The sequence below is a fragment of the Falco rusticolus genome, chromosome 4 (assembly GCF_015220075.1).
Source record: "Falco rusticolus isolate bFalRus1 chromosome 4, bFalRus1.pri, whole genome shotgun sequence".
In the NCBI taxonomy this organism is placed as follows: Eukaryota; Metazoa; Chordata; class Aves; order Falconiformes; family Falconidae; genus Falco; species Falco rusticolus.
In genome coordinates, this window is record NC_051190.1 from 43,612,049 (window position 1) to 43,636,979 (window position 24,931).

At 36.2% G+C, this 24,931-nt stretch overlaps 1 protein-coding gene across 5 annotated transcripts in view; it reads right to left on the bottom strand.

Annotated features, from left to right (window-relative positions):
• MRTFB (myocardin related transcription factor B) overlaps positions 1-24,931 on the bottom strand; it is an 85,382-nt gene that overhangs the window by 52,340 nt on the left and 8,111 nt on the right. For all 5 annotated transcript variants that reach the window (XR_005103823.1, XM_037384968.1, XM_037384971.1 and 2 more), the window contains exon 3: positions 9,468-9,634. Coding sequence is in view for 4 of the 5 variants with exons in the window: in XM_037384968.1 (XP_037240865.1) it covers positions 9,468-9,621 (154 nt within the window). In the remaining variant the exon portion in view is untranslated. The remainder of the gene's footprint in view (positions 1-9,467; positions 9,635-24,931) is intronic.

Genomic DNA, 24,931 nt, shown 5'->3' on the forward strand with positions numbered 1-24,931 from the left:
CCTGCAACACAGACTTCCAAATGTTCTGCCAACCTGCAGCCCACAGAAAAAGCATTATTTAGAAAGAGAAAAGTGCCTAATAGATTACTTGCCAAAATTACCATGTACAGGAGGGAACAACACCGCAACACTGTACCCTCCACAGTGCCTGCTTGTCTGCCACTCAGAATAGGCCACTTATCTTTCTAAGTATCAGCGATCTGGTGAGTGAGATCACTAACTGTGATCAACTTCACAACCACATTAAACGTGAGGTAACTAAGCAACAATTGCTTTAACAGTACATTCCAACTCTTCACATCATATGGAGCTCAATCCTTTGCAAGGCCATTAAAAAAAAAACCAAACAACAAGAAAAAAACCCCACCACCCAACAGACGAATTTGAACTCTAGACAAAAAAAATAAAAAGAATAGCCTTAGATATTGAATATATTTCACTACCACAAGGTTTTAAAGTAGGGGAGGAAGAAAAGCTTCATTACTCAAACACTTCATTCACCTTGGCTTTAGGCACACCTTGATGAATTTCGAGGTCTTTTATATTGTGTTAAGACTATCCAGTTCTTGATCATGATACAATGATTTCTTCACATAGGAAAATTGTGCTCTGACTACACAAACTAAAACATTCATTTAAATAACCCCTGTTATAATTTAATCTATTACTTCTTTAAATAGCACGAACGGTACCTCAAACTGTTAACTTAAGGGGTTTTGTTTGCTCCCCCTCTCCCCTCACCCCCAACTGCTACTTACAATAAATTTCTATTCTGCTTTCTTGTTTTGTTTAAAAACCCCACAACTATTTTTTTCTCTCTACCAGTACACAAGTTACTTGCTTCAAACACTTAAGACATCTGTCAAACAACTCGGCAGTAAATCTTACACAGTCTTATGCCTGTATTTAAGACAAATGTACAAAACCCAAAACATTCAAGTCTCTCATCTTCATACTGTTTTGGTAGTAAAACAGCAAGTATATCTTTCTATTTGCTTTTTCAAAAAGTAATTTTTGATTTTTTTTGAAATTGCATTGTGTACTATGCAGTGACTAAGGAATTACCTCAGAAGGACTGGAAACTTGTGCCGGTACTCTCCACCACTGTGGTAACAAAGACCCAAACAACACAAAATAAACAACCCAAACAACTACCTCAGTTACTCTTCCCAGAAAAATCCCAAACATGTACCGTGATACCGTGAAATGTATAAGTCTGCATGTTCTACTTCTCCCACTAAAACCCACACTAATTCCTTTTAAGGGAGGACATATGTTGGCATTGTTCACTGTTTAAATAAAAATTCCCTACCATTCAGCCTTGCCCAACATATAAATAAATAAATAAATATTTAATTAGTGTATATATAAAATACATAAAAATATATTTTTATATGTTTAACTGTACATATATATAGTTTTTAAAGGCCAATATTTGGTCATCCACCATGCTACCTATGATTTGCAAAAGGCACATCTGCTAAATAATGCGCATCCATTACCAGTTCTGTTTGCACTACATTACCTTCTTGTAGTAGCTGTAGCACAAGCTAACATTTCAACGATAATATACGCAGCTAAAATTTAGTTCTAACAATTTAAAACTAGTGTACAGTGGAATATAAAATTAACATTCTTTTCTAGCTATGCATTTAGTTATCCACAAGGAATTTCGGCTGGGGGGGGCGGGGGGGGGGAAGTCACAATAAGACAGTTTGATCAAGAGATCTCTTTTAAGGAAAACATACTTTACATATCTCCTGTAATCACTCAAACGCCAAGCCCTCCAACAGGATCTTTTCATATATACCAGATGCCTTAAATTGAGTCAGTCACAGGTCATGTCTCCCATGTTAATCTCTTCACAATAAGCAGATAATTTAAAAAAAAAATATGTATAAATCAAACTAAAATGATGGAATGTTTGTTTAGAAGTTTACCAAACGGAATGGCCCTGCTGGAATTCTTTCATGTAGCCTGTGAAAATGTCAGAATATATTTCATTTAAGAGGTCATAGTCCCTTGAGAGCTGTGAGTTTTGGCCTGTATGTCTTTTCACATGCTTTAATATTTGAAAATTGTTCCTTGTCGACACTGACTGATGCCCTGGGAATGCTAGGATTGTGGGAATTGGCAGCACCAATGACAAAGACAGACTTACTGGGAAACCAGTACCTACTCAAGTTTTACTCTCTCATCTCTTAACAGATAAGACAACATTCAGATACATACAGGGAGACCAAAAGAATCCACACATTAAAAGACATCTGTTTTTTCTACCGACACTATTTGTTAAAAATAAAAACAAAACAAAACCCCAACCAAAACCAAACTCTCCAAAAAACCCCACAACACAAAGACAAATATATATTAATTACAATATGCTGTGTGCTCTTACAAAGGATTATTTAGTAGAATATTTACACTGGATGTTCCATGGGCTATTAAAACATTAAAGGAAAGACAAATCACATAACTGCTGAAGTTGGAAGCAACCTCTTGAGATCACTTCACCCAAGTGCCTGCTCAAGCAGGGTCAGTTGGAACAAGCTGCCCAGGACTGTGCCCAGTCAGATTTTTAATATCTCCATGGATGAAGTCCACAACCTCTCTGGGCAACGATTCTACACATGTACATTATATATACACTGTATTATATATAAATACAACCCCCACCCCTTCTGTTGTAAACTTATATAAATTGTATACTACTTCTATACCTAGATATGTATTTTAGAATATACTTTGAGGTTTTGGGGTGTTTTGTTTTGGGAGGGGTTGTTTTGTTTGCTTGGTTGTTGTTCTGGGGGTGGTGGTGTTAATCAGAATATCTGGATGTTGTTTTCCAGGTTCCATTGCTTTCAGCTTAGTGACTATGAAACTGTTGAATTTAAGATGTGCTAATCTATTACTTTAATCAGAACTAAGTTTTCCATTTGTTGTTCTCTAGTCTTCCCACCAGCTGTCTTTTCTCCACTTCATCTCTCCCAACTCTGGAGAAAACACCTTCTAAGCACAGTAAGCTACCCATGTACCATTAAGACAAGAAAATGTATGTCTAAATGCAGATCTTACGAGTGGAAAAAGCCTGTTGTACACAGATTCAAGGAGAACGTCCCAAATTTCACCTGATTCCCCTAGTATCAAATTTGCAGCTTCAAATCTATTAACTGCACAAAGGATTAAGAATTTGTTCAGAAGCCATAAAGCTATGCCAAGAATGCATGCTATCAGTGCTACATAATGAGGGAGTGGAAGATAAGAGATAACAGGCAAACTAAGATACCCACAACTCTTTTGGATGCCAGAAAAGTTCTCGGTTCATCAAATTTATTTAAGCAATATCATTAGGTTAAGTATGATGTAGATTTCATTCAGTTATTTTGAGAACTGTCCTGTCTCCCAGCCAGCTCAGCTGGTCCCTTAGGAGGACTCAATATATATATTGTTTAGAGTTTTTTTGTTTTGGTTTGGGCTTTTGTTTGGGGGGTGTGGTGTGTGTGTGTTGCATCTTCATCTTAATTCAGTACAGTTCTGCTCCCACAAGCTCTAGTGGCCCCATAGGAAGCTGTCATTCTCATCTGACCTTCAGTGTCTCAAGATCTTTGTTCCTGAGCGTCACTGTTTTACACAACCAGAGGCCCCCATTTCCTTGGGCGATTTCTTCTTATAGAGATTTTACTAGTCTTACTTTAACGTGTTTGCATCCCAAGTTGGGTTTTTTTTTCCTGGCAAAACATTCAAGACTCTCAGCTTTCTTCTCAATTAGCTCAATTCTGCTGTAGAATATTAGCTGCTAGCCATCAAAAAGCAAGACCTAGCAAAGCCACGGTAGGCACATCACAACCTTTTCTACCCCCCTCCAGTACAACCCCAAACAGAACCACAATGCAATCCTGTATCTAGTCTGCTTCTGAGTTTAGAGAAGCACTAGACACCCATTAGCTGGAACAAAACTGCTTCTCCACACAATGCAGAGGACAGAGCAGGCACACGCACAATCTGAAATGATTTATTGCTAAGACAAAGTGCTGAAGCAGGCCTAGTGCTGAAGGACAGTCAACGGCCCAGATAGGAGCCAACCAGTTCTCACCCGTTTTACAAGAATATAATCAGGCTCTCATCTGTGAATGACGACTGCACAAGAGTAACTCATGTGCCTCCTTTTCAAAAACTAGTAGCCGCAGTCACAAGGAGCTTCTGGCACAGTGGAATAGTCAAGGAAGCCACTGCAAAGCCAAGAGGCTGCTGTAAAGCATTGAAGCTAGGACCTTTTCATTTTACGTGTCACCTTTGAAACAACTGTGGTTGCACAGCTGCTGGTACCCAGACCTTCACACCTACCTGCACCAGCCAAAGTGGCACACTCACCAATTCTGGGCAAGTACTAATTCAGCATGCAAAAAGCTCTGCTTTATGCAGTGCCTCCTTTTTTTCATGGTATCTGCATGTGCAATCTCTTCCCACCCTTTCCCTCTGAAACGGCAGGTTGGAAAGCTGCAAGCAGCATCATTGCCCATCCACCCTCCTGCTGTCAGCAGCAGACAGCCTATCCTTCCCTCCCTTGCCATCTCCTGGCTCTCAGTCAGAAGCTTGTGAAACTGTGGTACAGTGTGTGGGTGGCATATTGTTCTGACTAGTACTTCAGCTGTGCCATGATGCCTGCTACTGTGTCATTCTTCCTCTACTGCAGTCCAACTAAACAACACCTAGTCATCAATTTTCTCCCTCCTGCTCCCAAAGAAGAGCCTCATCTCTGTCACTTTTCTTCACCACCAACCACTGCCCTTCCTAAGGACACAGCATCTTGTCCAAGAAAGCAAATGCAGTGCACACAACCTGGCATCCTTCAGGCAGAGATACAAACTTAAGAGCCTCTTAATGCCAAAACGTTCTGTTTCTCAAACTCCATTCATGTGAGGAGCCAAAGTCCTCACATGGCAGACATCGACTATACACCAGTGGTTGCCATTAGACTGTGGAAGGTGTGTCTTCAGTGTCCACTCAGTAGGTGGCAAGTGTGAAAAGCAGAATCAATGAAGAGGTAACTTGCTGGTTTTGGCAAGTAGAACAAGAGTTGGCCTCCAGAGAACAGGCACAGCAATATGCTGCAATAAATGGCACAAATTTACATGCTCAATACATTGTATGTGTTGCCTAATTATCCAGAAAGATGTAGACTAATGAGAAACTGAAATTAATTTCATTAGTAATCCAGTATTGCCCACGGCCATTAATTTGAAAAGAGCTCAAAAGAAAAAGGGGAATCTTAAAACTGTGACAGACCAGAAGACCAACATACAACATCCTGGAAAGATGCTTCTTTGTTTTTACACCCAAATACATACACAATGTTACATTCTACAAACAGTTTGTTGCTCTAACCCCAAACAATTACAGTGTTTGCTTTACAGATGGTTCAGTTGAATTATTTCAGCCCTGCAATAAAACCTTTATCTAGCAAATCAGCTTGAAAACTCCCATTATTTGTCCTCCTATTGAAATATGAAACATAAATTGGTTAGTATTTGTGTTTCACTGACTTTTTATGATGGGAGACATCTGTCTGAAAAATGACATTTGAGAAGACAAAAATATGTTGCTACCCTACCCCCAACCCCATGGAATTATTAGTTTGTCTTTACTCAGGGAGTAAACATCTGCGTGTAGTAAATGGCTGGAGAAGGTGAAGATGCTGTTGCCTCCAAATGTTTGTTATTGATCCCTCTACTGGAAGGTACAGCCTCTTCAACAGCGTTGGCAAAGCATTTAGGTGTTCCTTTGCCAACTCAAGGGACAACAGTTCCACTGGAGCTTACGTCTAAACCATGAGATTTTGCAGCAAAAAGTACTGAGCTATGCTCACTTGAACTCTTATGCCAGCTTTACTGTATGACTATGATCTCTGGGGGCAGACAAGGCAGGGGAAGAGGAGTAAAGCGTACAAAAAAGACAAGGTGGTAACATCTCAAATGACTGTTGGCTCACCAGGCACGAGCCTGCAATGTCATGTAGGTTTCTCTTAGCTGCTGCGATTACCTCCATGGTAAACAAAACCAAAGCAAAGCAATAAGCCTCCCACACTTCTACTGTCGTTGGAAAAGCCTGAAATGCAATTTCTGTACTAGCCTGTGCAAGCCAGCTTAACAACGGTATGCAGAACAACAGAAGAATAATTCAGCCTTCTACCGGACTACTGCCAAAATACTCATTCAAGTAAACAAAAGGTTTGAAGGATCACTATCAGAGCATATAGTAAGCACAATGCTTCCTGCATAAAAATATTTAACAAAAACCCTTTAAACATTTCAGAATTTTTTTATGAAGTGCCACTGTATTTCTGTATACTGATATCGCTTATGTGGACAGACTCTATAAAATAGTGACAGGTTAAAACACTCCTAAAGAAATGCAATTTTGGTAAAAAGTAAAAACAAAGAGTAGTAAAGCTACTTTTAGTATGAATCCATCAAGTTCAAATTTTACTTTTACAAATTTTCCTCTTTCATAATTTCTATCAAAAATTTGTTTTAAACCAAATTATCCAAAATCACTACATCTGAAATTACGGCTGAGCAATAGTTTGGGTGCTCTGGAGGATGACAGTGCCCAAACCTCTTTCTGTTGTTTTAAGAAAGCAATTTGAACACAAACATCCATTTCTTCCAGGAAAAAAAGCTGCCAGCCAGAATAAAGTCAAATACTGTCAGGTATTTCCTATAAGGACAGGAGAAAAACTAAGAGGCTCCCCTTAAGGTAATTTAGGAATTATTTAAATACTACTAAAGCAGCGTTCTCTCAGTGGCAGGATGCTTAAACAACATTAGAAAGATCTATAAAACTGAAAAGGATAGGAAATCACATCCGTGTCCATCAAACACTTCTTTATCATGTCTGTCAGACTGTGCTCCTCCAAAAATTCCTCAACTACATGGTTTCTCGGTCTGCCTTGCGTATTGTTGAGCCTTTTCCTTTCCAAAAGCAACAGAGTTGTGCTAATGGCCTTGAAAATAATACCTAACCTTTTGGCCAAGCCCAGCCACATGACTTGGTCTTGCCACAGAAGACACAGATGACATGAGGCCATTGTTCGTTATGTGAACTTCATAAAATCTCTTTCTCAAAGATGACATTAAAATCTTTGTGGGAGGCCTGATACTATGGAGAGATGCTCAAAAGTATCCTAAGTCATAAAAGGAATTATAATAAATAATAAAGAGTAACAGGGTAACAGTTCCTGAGTCAACTGGCACAGAGGAGTGAGGCAGCTTCTCAAATAATTCATTTTCCCACCACCACTTTACTTACGAAAATCTCCTCTGCTACTTCAACAAGCCAGAGCCCTTAAGCATTAAAATCTCTCCCTGCTGCCTCTTCTTTGGAAAATAAACAAGAAGCAGATTATATATCAAGACAATACAAAACCTACCTATAAATTAGTTCACTAATTCATGAAAGCACAAAAATATTTTCAAGTTATGGGAAGAATGCCTAAGAAAAGCAACAACTGTCCAATACAGAAAAACTAAAAAAGAAAGACTGAAGAGCAAACATGGCAAAGTTTAACTATGTACCAATTTTACTGCTTGTTTGACTATTTATTAGTAAAAGCAGGAAGATAACAAAACAATGAAATTAAGTGAAGGGAATAAATATGTACTTAACACAGTCATAGCAAGGTTTGGCAAAAGAGAAACTAACAAGCTTGCCATCCATCTCCTAAGGGATCTTTCCTGTTTCATTTAGTGCATTCTTGTGGCAGTAGCCTTCAGAAATGAGAAGTTTGACTTATTTAGGCTCAACATAGATACTTGTGTCATCCATTTTGGTTTTTCAGGCAATTAAAAAAAAAAAACAAAACAGCAGATTTCCCAGAGGTATAGTTACACACAGGATGCATAAAAAACCCACTACATTCTCTTGTTGATGAGGTTTACGAGTTAGTTAAGTGTTGGCATTTTTAGGTCTATTATGAAATAGCTTTCTATAAATACATGTTTCTGTTGCTTTCTGGATAAAAAGGTAAAATGATATAAGCTATCTTACAACAAACTTCTGGTACAGACATATCAATTTAACATCAAATGGTAGCAAACAAAAACCAATGCCTCCCAAGTTACATGTTTTTCTTCTGCCATACAAAAAATAATTCTTATGGATGCAGAGCCAAAATATTAATAAAACAGCTGCAGGTCCCTTAGTTTAAAATACTTTGAATATATTGTATCAATTAACATAGTATTCTGTGTTTCAAGATCTGCATACACAGAAAACAAACAAGGAAGTAATTGTACAAGACAAGCTCAAGTACTCGAAGAGGCGGTTATTCCACATTTATGTAATACTAAGCCTAAGTCTCTCCGCTACCGTATTTTCGCTTTATTATGTTTTTCATTCTTGGGAGTACTATATAATACTGAGGATGTGTACACAAGGCACCACATAGTCCCTCTTTGTGTAAACAGAAGCATCTTGGTTATAGACAATGTTCCATGTCTTTCCGGAACACGGGATACCATGACTTGGACCTGTCCCCAGGTATTTGATATATATATATAGCCTAGTAACATATATCCCTGTTTTTTCTGCTTTAAAGCCAGGGTATTCAGATAGTTGTTGTTGTTTGCTTTAAAGCCAGAATTTTCAGATAGTTCTTGTCTTATTTAATATTGCTTATACTTTTACAGCTGAATTAATCGATAACTGTAGCTAAACTGATTTAAAAAAATGCTTAAAGAATCAAATAACTAACATAATAATTTCAGTGTTCCTACTATTTACTGCAAATACTGGAAAACAAATCTTCATTATTAGAAGATACCAGCGTGAGAAAAAAAGAAACATCAAAAAAAAAGGTCCTGCCTTCTGCCCAATAAAAATGAGCCTACATATGGATTCAGACCTAATTCCTCCTGATGCTTACTGTAACAGTGGAAACACTTTTTTTCTAAGTTGCCATGCCAACATCAACAATGAGAAAAGATACTGGAAAGATTCCCAACATGTAGATCTTATTTTTCTTTCATTTTTCAGCCTTGTGAATTAAACTTTCAGGGATACAAAGTGAAACTTCAATTCTGTACTATTTTTGCATAAAAAACCCTGTTCTTGATAATGATCCCTTTTTGTCTGATAATAATACAACCCTCAAAAATATTTAATTAATACTTCTATTATACACTAGCTGTGGTTTTAAAACTATTAAAAAATCTAAACAACTCCATTCTATATGCCTCAACAGACCATTCCAGCTGGTGTTTTGAAGTCAGACTTACAAGTTACCATGACAGATAAAGCTGATCAGGACAGATTTCACAACAAACACTGTAGCACTACATAATGTGGTTTGGGAAGAGCAGGTGAAGAGAGTCAATTAATGTTATTTGAAGAAATCAAACAAACATTATTCCCACAGAAAAAAACCTAAGCAATGCAGAGAAAAGAAGAACAATCGCTTTTGCACTCACCATTCTTCCGTTCATTGAGAGGAGGTAAGTACTGATTGGGCTGCAATGAGAGCTCCTTAAACTCATGTGCAACTGCTTCGCTATGAGGACTAGGAGCAAGCCGTGTTAGTGATCCGGAGTCATCCTCAGCATCTGCCGTCCCCAAGTGATCCATTTTGTTAAACTGTCTGGAGACAGGGAAAGCAAGCAGTCTCTTAATCCCACTATAGCTGATAACACTAATAAAGAAAAAAAAAAATCATGGAGACACATTACTTGGTTTTTTGTTTGGTTTTTGGTTCTATCAGTTCCTTTGCACACAAAATTCAACTTTAAAATTATGTAGGTTATCTACTAATTTCCCACAGATATTAAGTGTTTGCAAAAATATAGTTAAGCAATGTATTTACAAGCAATTAAACAGTTGTTTGGTTTTGAGAAGCAGGACAGTTTCTCCAGTCTCTTTGGCAGAAAAATTACACAGTCTTAAATGCCCCTATGAATGCCTGGAGGTTCCTGTGCCCTACCCTTCTAGCAATGGACACAGCCCATTCATCAGCAAAACTTTTATTATTTTTTTTCAGTAGCTGATACTAGAGAATGCTGAATTAATGTATGGTAACATATAAATGACTTTTAATATTTTGAAGCACTGCACAACTTTCACATGGATCAAAAATCAACTGATATTAATACAGGACTTCATACCACCCCAGAATTGTATTATTAGAACTAGTTAATCTTCAGTCGCTCCAGCAAGGAAGGCTTTTTGTCATGAATTTTTTCAAATTAATTTTATTGCATACTAGCTACTTATTGTAAAATAGTTTACAGAGTGGAATAGAAGTCTCAATTTATTATTTCTTTCCTTTCCATCATTAATGTGGTACTTAATCTACAGTGAGGAGAGACAGAAGCATGAATTACTGGTACAGGCTTTTTATAGCTCACAGAACTCTATCAAGTCATTAAAATTTCAATAAATCATTATGGGTTTAATTGAAAAGTCCATCCCTGGATTCTTGGAAAATTGAACAATAGGAAATATTAACAATTAATTAAGAACCCTAAAAATGAAGAAATGTCTTATTATTACATTGTTTGTTTATTTGTAGTTATTTTTCTTAAGAAACACTACTGCTTGCCCATACTCAGACTTTAAATTCAAACTTCAGAGATGCTGAATACAAATACCACAAATGTTGGGGTGTGTATTGAAAGGTTTTTAAAATGTAACATGTGTTTCAGTGACCATATGCAAAATATTTCAATTAAAAAACATCAAGATGACAAAAAATGCTCATGACCACCAACGAATGGCCTACACTACAAAAAGCAGTAAAGAACCATGTTACTGAAAGTGCCAATTTAAAAATAAGAAATATAAGCAAGTACTGCTTGATAATAAACCTCAGTAGAACAATTATGATGGTAAAGTACATATTCTTATTATCCAGTTACCAACTGGTGCTTTCATATTAAATGAAGACACAGTAACTTAGTGTTATGCAAGGGTTTTTTTCTTTGTTCTTAGCTTTTAGAAGCATAATTTACCCAGCTCTCATTCGATTTCCTGACATTACACTCTCCTCAAACTCCCACTCATACATACAAATTAAGTACATTATTAACCAAGCAAGTCTCTTCAGAGAAGAATTTAAGTGAAAATTTAGCTGCTTATCTGCTCATATTCACAGCATTTTATGTACCATTTATTAGCTATGAGTTACATCTTGGAGTCAATTTTCAAAGAGATTAAACCACATTAGCTGTATTCAGGCCATTAAATTAGTACGAAATTAATATAAATACCTTCTTGTACTAAAGGTTTAACACTTATTATGTTGCATGTTAGCTTCGACTAACACTTTTCCCATGACAGACAACTAGATATCTTGCTTTAAATTACACCAGTTTCACTTTTTTCACTTCTACAACACACTGCTACATCAGTTTCATGTCCATTTCTTTTTTTTCTTTTCGGGAATGTACATAAACATGGTTTTATTGCCCAGATTCAACTAGGAACAAGGCACACAAGAATTATATGCAAGATATTAAATGATACTGCTTGCAGCATTGCACTGGAACTCACAACAAGTTGACTTTTCACACAAAACATGCTGAATCTGTGGTTTGAACCTGACAAAATCGGGTTAGAAGGCAACTTTCTGGAAGCCATCTAGTCCGTCCCCCAATCCTGAGTAGGTCTACCAGCTGCTCAGGAAGTTGTCTGGTCAGGTTCTGAAAATCTCCAAAGCTGGTGATTCCAGCAACTCTGGGCAACCTCATTGTGAATGCCTTGCCCACCCCCTTCAAACAGAATTTCCTCTACTGCAAGCTGTGAGTGTTGCCTCTCGCTGTTTTGCTCTAACACAGATGATACTGATAGTGACTCTGAGATCCCAGTTTTTACTAGGGTTTCATACAGTACATGAACTTGATCACCAGAAAACCTCTAAAACCACTTTCTTCGATGCAGAACTCCAACACTAATTTGAAAGTTTCCAATTCACAGTAAAGTCTCAGGTATTGCAAATTCCTTGTCTTAAATCTTTTTGGATAAACAATTTTAACCACTGAAAAGAAAGCAGTTCATAAAAAAAAAATTTGCAGCAAGCCTAAGCATCTACTATTTATCAGTTCACCAACCTTTACCATTACAGAATTTCACAGGCACAGGACTCTAGGAAGCAAAACCAAAACATGTTGTAGCATCCACACTGAAATACCACAACTGATGCCTTTTTTGGTTTCCTCAAGCAGTTGTCTATACCAATTGACAGAGCAGGATGAGGTCACTACACACTGTTACATGCGGAAGGACCTCCAATTTTTCGCTGCAAGGGTGATGCAAGCCCCTTCACCTACAGGCTGTTAAAAATCCAGGTATTTACTTAAATGATCCTTTTAACACTAGAACAACCCTGTCGCTATATCACCTTTGAAGGAAAGACACTCTAGAATTCCCAGAAAGTCTAAATTCCTCAGTCATATCTCAAATCACATTTTGTTCTCATGTCTTTTCATTTGTAGTGATGAACTGTTACCATATCAGACTATGGAAATATTTTTTAAGCTTAGAGCAATGAATTCTCTTGATGTTCCTGAAAAAAACCCCAAACCAAAACAAAAAACAAACATACACGAAAACACACACACCTCTACCAACATGTATAAGTTTTTCTTGCGGGGAAGGGGAGGTGGGGCGTGGGGGGAGAAGTCTGTGACCTACATCATCAAGACAGCTCCTTAATGAATCAATGAACAGAACACATAAGCCATATTATAAAGATGACAAATTGAAGATTTACAACAAGGAAACAAAAAATTACTTTGATTCTTCTCTCTTGTTCCACTAGAATCTAAAAATGGAATTCAGCTGTTCAACTTTCTAAAGACAATTTCTAAACTTTGCATCCACGTAATTACTAGTTTTAGGCATAAGGTTTTCCTTATTAATTAATAAAGTAATTCTGAAACTTAAATAATTTTCATCAATACCTTTCAAAACAAACAAGAAACAGAAAAGACATCACTATGTAAACAACATCTTTTTACACTGTTTTATGTATGAGAATAAACCACTATTTTTTTAGCACGCTGATTTTAACTGCTAGAGAAGGTGCACACAATTGCTTTATCATCAGCTGGAGGTTACAGCCAGCAGCATTTACTTCACATGAAACTAGACTCAAGATATGCAGAACATCTCCCATTTATCTTCAGTTTTCAAAAGCCGTATTTCGTTCTGACATTTCTAATGGAACTGATCGCTTGGACATGAGCAATTCAAACACATAAAACAGCAGGAGAAAACATTAGTTCACCCTGATTAAAGTCAAACCCTGTACAATAAATACTTTGCCCAGTCATTACATGCAGAAGTGAGAAACTTAACCTGATTTAGAATTTAATGTACCATGATACTATCATACTTTATATTAAAGACAATACATTTGCCTCCCTTTTCTTGTTTATTTGAAGCTTCCTCCATCTTGAAGAATTATTTCATATTCTTTATCTGCATTTACAGATGGCAATCATTATTTATTAACCCCGACTTTAAGCAGGCCTATACACAAAAATGTATTAATAACATAACTGAAATGCAACAGTAAAAACATAGAGGAAAAATCAATTTACAAAAAGGAACTGTACTACTAAAGTCTCAATATTTTAGCCTGCATAATCCAAGAAAGTTCCATTGTATACAAGGCTAATCTGACAGACAGAAATCACTTGTCATTTCAGGGGTTTCCACTCCCTTCCTTGAAACTAAGACATCTAAAGGTTTAAGTTCCATGAATCATCATTACATTTGATCCAAAAAACATTTCCACTTATAAAGTGTTGGAAAGTATAATACCATCTTATTTGTAGCAACTAAAACAAAACTACTCTACTCTTTCAATAGTCCCAAAGGATTTCAGTTTGGTTCTTTTTTGTTTGGTTGGTTGGTTGGTTTTTTTTAAACACTGAAGTCAGCAAAATATTTAAGAGTAGTAAAGAGAAAACTAGAACAAAATTTTCCTATTTAACCTTCAGAATAGATGATCAAAACAGAATATGCACCAGCACTGCAAGTAAAGCTTTGGTTCACATTTACTTGACAACTGCATAGGAACGGTGTTCCAGCACTGGCAAAAGAGAACTCCTGTACCATGTATGAGCCTTATGTAAGTGTTCTCACAGATTGTAGGTGGTTGCTATCTTTCTTAACTGCTGAAGACAAACGCTTCTTTTATTTTTAAACATTTTATCTTCAAAAAGCGAAGTATATTTCCTTAGAAAAATCTTAGGAGGGGGGGAAATACATACTTCCCTGCCACCTGAGACACTAGAACTGCTATTTTATTTGGCCAAAACTGTGAAATCCAGACGACACTTGGGTAGTAAATCTGCTGTTACTTTACAAGTCTGCTGGCAAAACCAGTTCAAGAATCACAGTGCATTCAAACTCTGGCCAAGTCAAATGGCTAACCTTAACATCACTCACGCATTCACACACACACCTAGGTCACTATACACCATACAGTTATCAAATTAATAGTCACACCAGATTAAATATTAGCAATACCAGGCTCCAGTAGAGAATTTATTACAGAATCGTGGTGTGAACGTCAACAGTCAAATCACCTAGGTTTAAGTTTCTCCATGTATAAAACTCAGTAAGATTTTAAGTGATATATATAGCTAGCAGTTTGTAATACACCAGAATCTTTAGTGGGAAGAATACTAGAATTGCAAATGTTGGGTTTGGTTTTGTTGGGTGTTTTTTTTTTGTTTTCTTCAGTGTCAGGAAACACTAAAAAAGACACTTGAAAAGCTTAAGCACCTCATCCAGCATGTTAGCTTAACAGTTGCCAATGAAGGTCACTTGCACAAAGCTCTTGGATCTCCTCGTCAACGCCTAGAAAGACTTGAAAAATCTGTACAGTGAGGACTATGATCTCTAATAACAGAGTGGTAATAAGCATTTAGGCAACTGTTACAGTCTCAAATATTACTTCAATCTGAACAGTGAGCATTAATGACTTGCATCTGAGATAACGTGCTAAGTCCCAATGTCAGACTAACTTGGCAATCCCTCCCTCCATCTCATAACAGAAGGGCAAGAACTATGCTTTCAGAATGCAGGCTGGCCCTATAAAGTGCGTAAATACACCTACAGCAAATTTCCTTTCTAATCCTCAAATTGGCTGAGTCCCAGTGGTCAGACCCTTGGAATGCTCAGTATCTCCTTTTTTTCCGCAGGATCAATACAAGTAGGAGTCAGACATAAAGATTCAAAATACACAGGAACATTTAGCTCACTGAACAATAGGGTAACTGTAAGCTAAAAGAGTCACTTCCCAGAGACAAGAACTGGGGATGAAATACCTGCTTCAAAGACAGGAAAAGATGCAGTGTTTTTAAATGATGACTCCTCTTGGCATGCAGCCGATCAGCAAGGGGTAAGAAGAAAATTAAGAAACAAATGGTAAGGTTGGCTGCAGGAAATCCATTTCAAGTCAGTTTCTGTAGCAATACCAAATCCAGGTGTGTGCTACAAAAACAGTAATGCTCCACAGTCCAGTACCTAACGGTTTCTCTGTGCCCTCGAAAATGCAGCACGTTCTGTTTGGTAGACAGTAGCACATATTGTATATGCCCAATTTCGTTTCAGCTGTTCTTGCATCCTATTAAACATCTGAGATCTTATTAAATTCCTACATGAAAAGCTACTGGGGTTCCCTTTATAATTGTTCTGAATACCTTTTTCTGCATGTCCATACACCATTTTCCCCAGAACTCTAAAGTTTGTACTCCAACTTGTATTCAATTACAAAACTGAAAGAGAGATAAATAATAATAATAATAGCAGCAGCAGCAGCAGCTTTGGAAATGCTTACAGAATATTTAAAAGTCGCTTACAACTATTCCTCCAAATCACTAATCTGGCTTTTACATGAAGTCTCATACATTGGTGTTTGTAAAATAGTAAAGATGTGAAAACCAAAAAAATAACCTTTTGCATTTGGTACTGCAATTTTAACAATAAATTGTTCCAGAAAAGTTCTTTTGTTTGTTTGGGGTTTTTTTTTTTTCATTTTCTTAGTAGGTTTCAAATCCACTTACTGAAATAGCATCTAGAACCCGTAAAGATGAGTATGTGACCGAGCACAAAAAGGACACAGACTTGGAAAGTACTTGCTATTAATAAACATCCAGATTATCAGTAAATTAACCGAATATGTTCATCCAATTCATTTTTGACATTCATAATTTCACTGGTTGTAGAAAATGTCTCAAATTACGTTTGCCTCTGTTGCAAGAACAATGCTTATTCTGTTGAGATTCAGGCCCCTCATTTCATGTATTCCACAGCGGATTAAAAGACCAAAAGACAATTTTCCTGAAAAAGTCTTGAAAGTGTTCAACCATTTTAGTATTCTACTACATCACACAGTATAATCCTGTTCCTTTTCCCAAAGAGACGCAGTGTCAACACCGCTGACAGCTCCATGTTTCTTGCAACTTGTGCAGTTGGTTTCTTACATAGCCTCTCTCACTAAAAGTATTTTGGATACAGTATATGAACTTTGAAACTAAAACTGACATCAAATTATTAGATTGAAGGAGAAATCATACAGTTACAATACAGTGTTGATATATTAATTAACGAAGATAATTTCTGTGGTAAAAAACACAGCAATCATGATTTAAATCATATATAGCTATTTTTACAAAGGTAATTAGACAAAGCAGAAAAAGATGAGAAACATCAACGGCTGACTAACTATGAGTAATCACCTTGGATTATGCATTACCAAAATCTTACTGTTAGCTTCTTTTAAAAAACAGTGTACATAAGTATACGATAGAACTGCAGTCCTGTCATGCTTCTCACCATATCAGCAATTGGAATGACATGCTTCTTAAAGGCGCATAGAGTCAAGGCTGGACTGACGTGTATTTCAGATAAATTTCCTCTTTTATTCAATAAAATTACTGAGATTAAATTTTTTGTAACTGTCTACTCCTCATTAAATTAATACCACTGAGCAGACACTAGAAGACTTCCAGAAACTCATTTAACACTTTTGCATATTTTGATTCTTACATAGCCTCTCTCATTAAAAGTATTTTGGATACAGTATAAGAACTTTGAAAGTAAAACTGACATCAAATTACTATATTGAAAGAGAAATCATACAGTTACACCAAGATTCTCTTTACTAATTCTTAAAAGGAGATCTTAATCTTAAGTCTTTGGACTGATTAAAGTCTGAAAAGAAAGCTACACTAGCAAATACACACATAAACTAACAAAAGTAAAGAAAATTCTTATATCTGCATAGCGGCAGAGGATGAGTCAACAGATGATACATTACTTCCTGTACCATCTCCAGGGGAAAAATTAAAAAAAAAAAAAAAAAAAAAAAAAAAGGCACCTCATTTGTAACGGGAGATGTGGCCTGCTAAGTGCAAATTAATTATCAGGCAGAGAGTGTGGGTCTGTGATGAACAAAAGTTGCCTCCCACAGCTCCCTTAAGAGCGCCAGAAAGCTAAACCTTACCCTGATCGCTGTGCAGGGCCATACAGATGATTTACCTACTGTTTTTTCACGTTACTGCCTCCTCAAAACTAACATATTCCAATAACATTTGGTAAAATCTATTGAGCTTCATATTACCCATCAGTGAAAAGGATATAACTCATAGGAATATTGTAAAGCTTAGTGTTTAAATACTTGCATGGTCTCATAAAAATGTTTTAAGTAAATATATTACAATTATCTTCTGTGTTCACACTTTGTAGGCTTTAAAATGCTAATTAATAATAGACTTTATCCAAGATGCTAGACTTCTTACAAATATTTTAAAGTTAAGCAAGCCAAGTTTCAATACGCATACTATTCAAGTCACTAAAATGAAATCAATCCTTCACGATGGAATTAATGTTTAAATTGTCTACCGACTATATAAAATTTCTCACATCTACTACCTTCCTTTAAGAAACAGCTACTTTCATCACTTTGCAGCATACAGAAACAATCTGATGGAGCAAAGGAAAAAGCAGTCTAGGATTAACTTCCTTTTAAAGATAATACACTGTCAACAACCTTCTTTAAAGACGAGTGTGAACTGCTTTGCTATTCTATCGTGTGAAAGAGAGACATGGTCACCTAGGTAGCTGTGCAAGGTATTTATAAACAAGCATTGAAGCTAGCATCTATTAATCCCTCCAGATAACACGGAACACGTCTTTCAATATACCTTTTACCGACACTATACTTTGTAAGTAGAAACTATGTTACACTTTAATTACAGTACAGTACTGTTTGTAGCAGAAAGTTCATAAAGACTTGAGTCATGTTGAAAATTCTGAATCACAGTAAGACGACATGTTATTTCATCTACAACTAGTAAGTCTGTCCTTCCTAAAAGCTGCTACCTGAGCACTCAGTAGCACAAGAATTATGGCAACAATACTTGAAAGTGTAATAGATAAGCATTGTCCTACAACTTGGCAGAAGTGAAGGACTTCTAGATACAGTCTTCAACAATTTTTTACTTTTAATCACCTCATGAGCAGACATAATTTGATTTAATCTCATCTTTTCTTAGTCAACAATGCTCATATTGAGGCAACACTAAGTCATTCAGTGGGATTAACTTGATTATTAGATCTATTACAGTGCATATTCTCACTACTTCCATTAAAATAAAGAGCTTCATAAAAATACTTTAAACTAGAAAGGTAAAACATGAAGTCATATCTTTTTTAGATGCTACACACATGCTTATGCTATGCATGGAAATATGCCATTTGCAAATCCTCAGAAAAATCTAAACATGACATTCCTATTTTTTCAGTCTATGAAGATGATGTTGATTGTCAAAATTTTCTATTTGCTTTAGTACTATACTAAAATTTAAAATGCCTGTATTAACACTGGCAGCAAATAAATTTAGACTCATCTTGGAAAACAACACACAGTCAGTTTTATAATATGTAAATTTAGCAGGACAAAGTAACAAAACAAAAAAAACCCCACCAACTAATAACCAAAAAAAAAAAAAACAAAAAAAAACCCCAACCATGTGCATTGTTGTTTACAAACAAATTATGCTTCTAGTTTCTCATCCTTGTGGATATCTACAAATGTAAATAAGATCTCTTTTTTTCAATAAAAGATAAGTGACATATCACTTCAGAAGCAATTTAATTCCAATTTAAAAAAATTCAAAAGTTCTTAATACCAGTTTTATTAAGAAGTGATTAGCAGCAGTGTTCAAATAATTGCAAGATCAACTCAGACTTACCTGGCAAAAAGCAAGTTCAGTTGTTCTGCTGTACGACAGAACTTTGTGGAAGGAACTGGTAAGCTAACATGTGGTCCATGATTTTCGGTGGCCAGCAAATACAAACAGTGCAGCCAGCAGAATCTATTTATGTAATTGAAGTTGACAACATACAACAAAAATTAAATCAAAACACAAGTGTTCATTTTGCTATTATTATAAAGTGCTTCATAGCTCAAGTCTGGAGTAAGGGTCAAATTTATACTAACACATCATACATTTACTAAACGTTTTAGTGCCCTTAAAATGGGCATTTATTTTAAAAAAGAGAAAATATACAGACCTTTTCACAAGAGGTGTGCTCTGACAGTTCAGAAAATAATTAATTAGTTATTTGTATCAATAAAGTGGATCATAATCTTTTAACAATTCCTTTAGGTGTTCAGAGTCCTTTGATAGCCAAAATGCTGATCAATCTTAAAAAAGAATGTTGGTAGAGCATCTAAGGCATTTCAGAAAAGGTTAAATTACTCCATGATTTCATTTGTTTGCGTAGCTACTTCAAGATGTTCCCATTTGTGACTAAGCTGCAGGTGCTATTCTGTTTATTTTAGTCCCTGTAAACCAAGCCCTTGAATTGAACAAAGCAAGGAAAGCATTAGGATTCAAGTCAAAGAGGAAGGAACTGCAGTACTGTTTCCAGTTGAACATGCTACTTTCTACTTTCCTTAGTAAGCATGACCAAGCATTACACAACCATTTCTAGAAATGATTTCTTGAAAAAGACATACTTTGCTTCTTTTTATTTCTATACTGTTATGGATATTACAAAAATTTTATTGTTACAATATGTACCAAAGACCCGATATTTGACTTAAAAAAAAAATACAATCAACTTCTGTAGGACAGCATTTAACTTATAATTCACACTCAGCAATAAAATTAACACTAGACACTAATTCAAAATAATGTAGCATAATTAGGGATTACTAGCAACTTCAATTAGGAGGTCTTGCAAATATCAAAATGATTATGTCTGAACCGGAACTCAGTGCACACATACAGATGACACTCACTTAAGCAGTCCCTGCTCAATACCTTCAGACAACTCAGAACACCTCCCTTTCACAAACCTTTTGCCGCATATTGACTTGTACCAACAAAGCTACTTTCAGATATTAACAATGCAAACAATAACTTGAATTAGCTCCCATGGAAACCAGTCAACTTGTTGCTCTTAACTTCTGGAACTAAAACTTGTAAAATGTAATCCACTAATGGACAAACCAAAAAAATTAGGTGACAGATTAAATAAAAAGATGAAGATCAACTTTCTGTACATATTAAGCAGCAGCTGTTTACCACGTGTTCTTTATTTGATTCACATAAGTTCTTAGCGTTCATCTACAATATTCTCTTTTCTGTTCTTTTCTTATCCATCATAACATAACCACCCTGTAAAAATCATAGTAGAACATTATGATACATATTTAACTGTCCAAAATGACTGGTTTGACTTTGCAAGTTACTAGAAAATTTTAATGTTCTCTATTCTGTTGATCTTTAAGGTCACTTCCAACCCAAACCATCATATGATTCTATGATTTCCTTTAACTAGAAAGGAAACAGAGGCCTAGGACCAAATAATTAACATGTCTGGTTTACAAGTTCACGGGACCATCTCTTTTTTTCAACAACTCAGTTTGCACTGGATGATGTGACATGTTTTGTATAGTGACAAAAGTACAATTAAAGGCTAATGAAAGGTGGTGATGGAAGTTTTAAGATTTTTTTTTATAGTGCTACTGTCCTGCTTAGACAGAACCATTGGGTAAGCTACAACTGTAAGATCCTGGAAGGCTCTCCTAGTGCTCCCAAAGACAACTCACAGCTAGCTACGTACATTAAATACATGTATTCATCACAAGCATGTTGTGTGTGCATGAATGCTCATCTTTCCCAACTAAACAGAGGCTGTGACACAAAATTTTGGCAGTCCCATAATATCACTTTATGCTACTGCCAACTCTTCTACTCAATACACATAAGTTATTCTCCACTGTACTTGTCATTATCCTAGAGTCAGAGTAAGGACAATATACTTCTTATTTCTTATACCCAAAGCTGCTACTAGAACTGAGCAAATACATTTATTTGCTTGGCTTAGAAGTATTACTTCCTATTACAAACTTTTAAAAGCACTGAAAAGGGAACGAGCACGGTTGTTTCATTACTTATATACCAGCTATCATTTAGATTCACGGCTTCAGGTGCACAACTTCTTCCCTCCTGAATCTTCAACTGATGCTTTCTCCAAGTTACACCTACTGATACAGCAGGGTTCAAAGAACACTTATTACACCTTACCTGGAAGCAAACGGAACAGCATCCCATAACATTTGGTTACAGTGAACCACTGCTCAACTGCTCATATCCCACACTGTATTGTGACCTAAGTTTTTATACAACAGTGACCAAAGGTCTGAATGTGAACGCAATCACATCAGTTGTAACAGATTTACAAATTGCAGTATCTTCCCAACAATTAAAGCGGTGAGTTTTATAGATACAATAAGGATGCACACTAAAAGAATGCTAATTCCATGCATTTAAGTACAGGCTTTCAATTAGAAAAAAAACCACAAATCACAACCCCCCAACCCCCAGCCTCCTAAACACCAGAAATTAAGCATAAAGATATACTATAAACATAATATTATGACTTTAACAGAAAAATAAATACATTTTGTTAAAGCCAAAATAACACTTTACTAAACAAAAGCTAAATTTTTACTACTTGATAAATCAAGCACATTTCCTCTAACATGGCAAATAATACAGTCTGTGAACAGGTAAGGCCACAGAAAGGAATATCACCTATTGTTTCTTTAGAAATACAGAACCAAGATTACAAGTGATCAAACTTAATGCCCAGATCAACACCCATATTCTAAAATAACCTGAAACAGCACATTATTAATATGGTGCCTGAAAACTCTTAGGTTCTAAACAGTTTAATGCTGTAATCCACAGTCCGTGCCCTCAATGCTTTAAGAAACAATTTCTCACGATCTCCAAAGCTAAAATGAACTTGAACTCCATTTTCCATACTGAAATTAGCTAGACTAATGCGGTAGAAACTCTGGGTCATGAGAGTTTATGTTGCCTAAGGCAACTTTCAAAGAAGTCTTATCTGTTAAACTATTGTGTCTTTCAATATTTCATTCCCTACAAAGCTGCTTGCTTAAAAATAAATAAGAGATAGATGATAACCATAAAATTGTTTACAGTAGATTTCTGCACAAATTGCTACACTTAACAGCTGTAACACTTCTAAACTCTATTCCTTGGGATTGTTTTGTAGTGCAACTTGTAGTGAAGAAAAGCCATTAAACTTTCCCCATACAAAACAATTCTCATTCTCATCTCCCTCAGTTTATAAAGGAGACAGAACAGTCTTCTGTTTATGCAGAAATGGCAGTAACCAAGAATAAGCTGATCAAGAAACATAACACCCTTCAGAACTACTTAAAATCTCAAAAGCCACTCAACAGCAAGCTAATAAACAGGAAAAAAGGCCTCCTGTATTGAAAGATATGTATTTCACTTGCATAGACTTAAAAAATAAAAAGCTTGACTGCAACGAATTATTTTCTTCAGTCAGTTAAGACTAATAGTTTCCAAAGATCATCTTTAAGGAAAACGTAACGTAGAAATTTACAAAATAAGAAGAATCAATTTAACTCTGATAGATGAGTGTAACAGAACCCAAGAGTGTTTGTACCTATTCTTCCCCTGCCCTGCAATTTAAAGAACAAGGTATTTCTGAATTAAAAAACATTAAACACCATTACTGAAGTCTGCTATTCTAATACAGAAAGCTTCTAAGCAACACTGCCTTATTATAACAAAACTTGAACAACTCTCACTAAAGGTTATTCCTTAATACAACATAGATCATCTGTCACCGCTAGAGTATCTACTTCAAATGTTTACAAAAATTGAACTATAGTTATTGACTAATTTGGCCCAATGGCATACTGACTAAACATAGGGTACTTCTGCTAGAACCACCAAGTCCACTTGCAATCGTACTGGCTGACAATATTACCAGTCTCTCGGATGGTTTTCACCACCCAATTTCTAGTTATGATGGTCCTGTCCACACTGCTGGGTCAGCTGTTGGCATGGGCGCTCCTTATCCACAGAGAGCTCTATCAGCTTCAAGATTCTGAACAGTTACCTTGGCTGATTTGGCTAATCTGAATTGAAATGGTTTCAGGAGAACAAACCTAAGCGGGCAAAAATCTTTGGTAGGGTTGGAATGAGAGGTTCCACCAAAAGAAAACTTGTATTACCTTAATCATGTTTCAGTAAGTTATGTGGCTGAATAGTTCTCTCCCCTCAGCGGAAAATACACTTCAAGTGTGAAGTAAACATAAACTTCAGTGAGCCAAAAAGAATCTTTAAAACACAGGCTGAAGTATTTTTGATACATTATCCTAATATCCTTCTGTGTAATGCTAATGAAAAACCTCTTACTGAACATTTCTTTTCATGAACACATCAAAACTAGATTAACAATCAATTTACAAACTCACGAACCTAAAAATACTTCAAGCCATGAATTTTCCCCTATATAATAATTTTAATTTTCTTTGTATACTAGACATTTTTGGTCTTCAGAAAACATACTTAAGTACTCCTTCTAATATGTAAGACACTTCCATCATTTAACAACCACCAAATGTAATTTCTTAGGGTAAGCATGTTTCAAAACACTTTGGTTAAATCCATTTACTAACACTAAAGCATACAATATATTTAATCATAAAGAAATCAGTAAAAAAGGCTGAAAAATCTAAGCAATACCACTCTTTACTCAAAGGTACATTTTTTGAACAGCATTAATAGCATTTTTGCAAAACTGCTGGAAAGCTATGATAATCTGATGAAAACAAGACATTCATTAAACATTACCTGGTTATAGTAATTATAACTACAGCCCTAGCTTGTCTTTTTACCTTGGCTTATTTTCATGGGATCACAGAGTGGTTTGGGTTCAAAGGGACCTTAGAGATCATCCAGTTTCAACCTCCCTGCCATGGGCAGAGGGACACCTCCCACTACAGCAGGTTGCTGGCAAGCCCCATCCAGCCTGGCCTTGGACACTGCCAGGGACGGGGCACCCACAGCTGCTCTGGGCAGCCTGTTCTAGATCACAGTTCATTTCTTCCCCAGATCATTCCAGTACCTGCTTTCCTTCTTGATTCTTCTTCCTGAATTCACTGGTTTTTTCTCTCCTCCATGTATCACTAAATCACTTCTCATACCAGCTCCCACTTCACCTGTCAAAAATGCTCTGTATATCAACTTTTCTTAATATATCTTTTCTTTTCTTGACCATATTCCTCAACTAGCCAGCATAATGCTTGGCTTAGGCTATCAAAAGCCTACATACAGATGCCAAGAACCCACAGGCTCAAAGAGATGCTACTGAATTCTACCTTTCAGACTACCTTCTGGCCCTATTACTATCACTGCCCCAAATATCTGTGAAACAGTAGATTTAGAACCGTGCTTATATTCAAGAGCCTCCCATCAACTCTCGATCTTGTTCAGTCTGCAGAAAAGGAAACTAACTTTTAGAGTTTTATCCATCCTCCATTTCAGATTTCTACTTTCTCTCCATA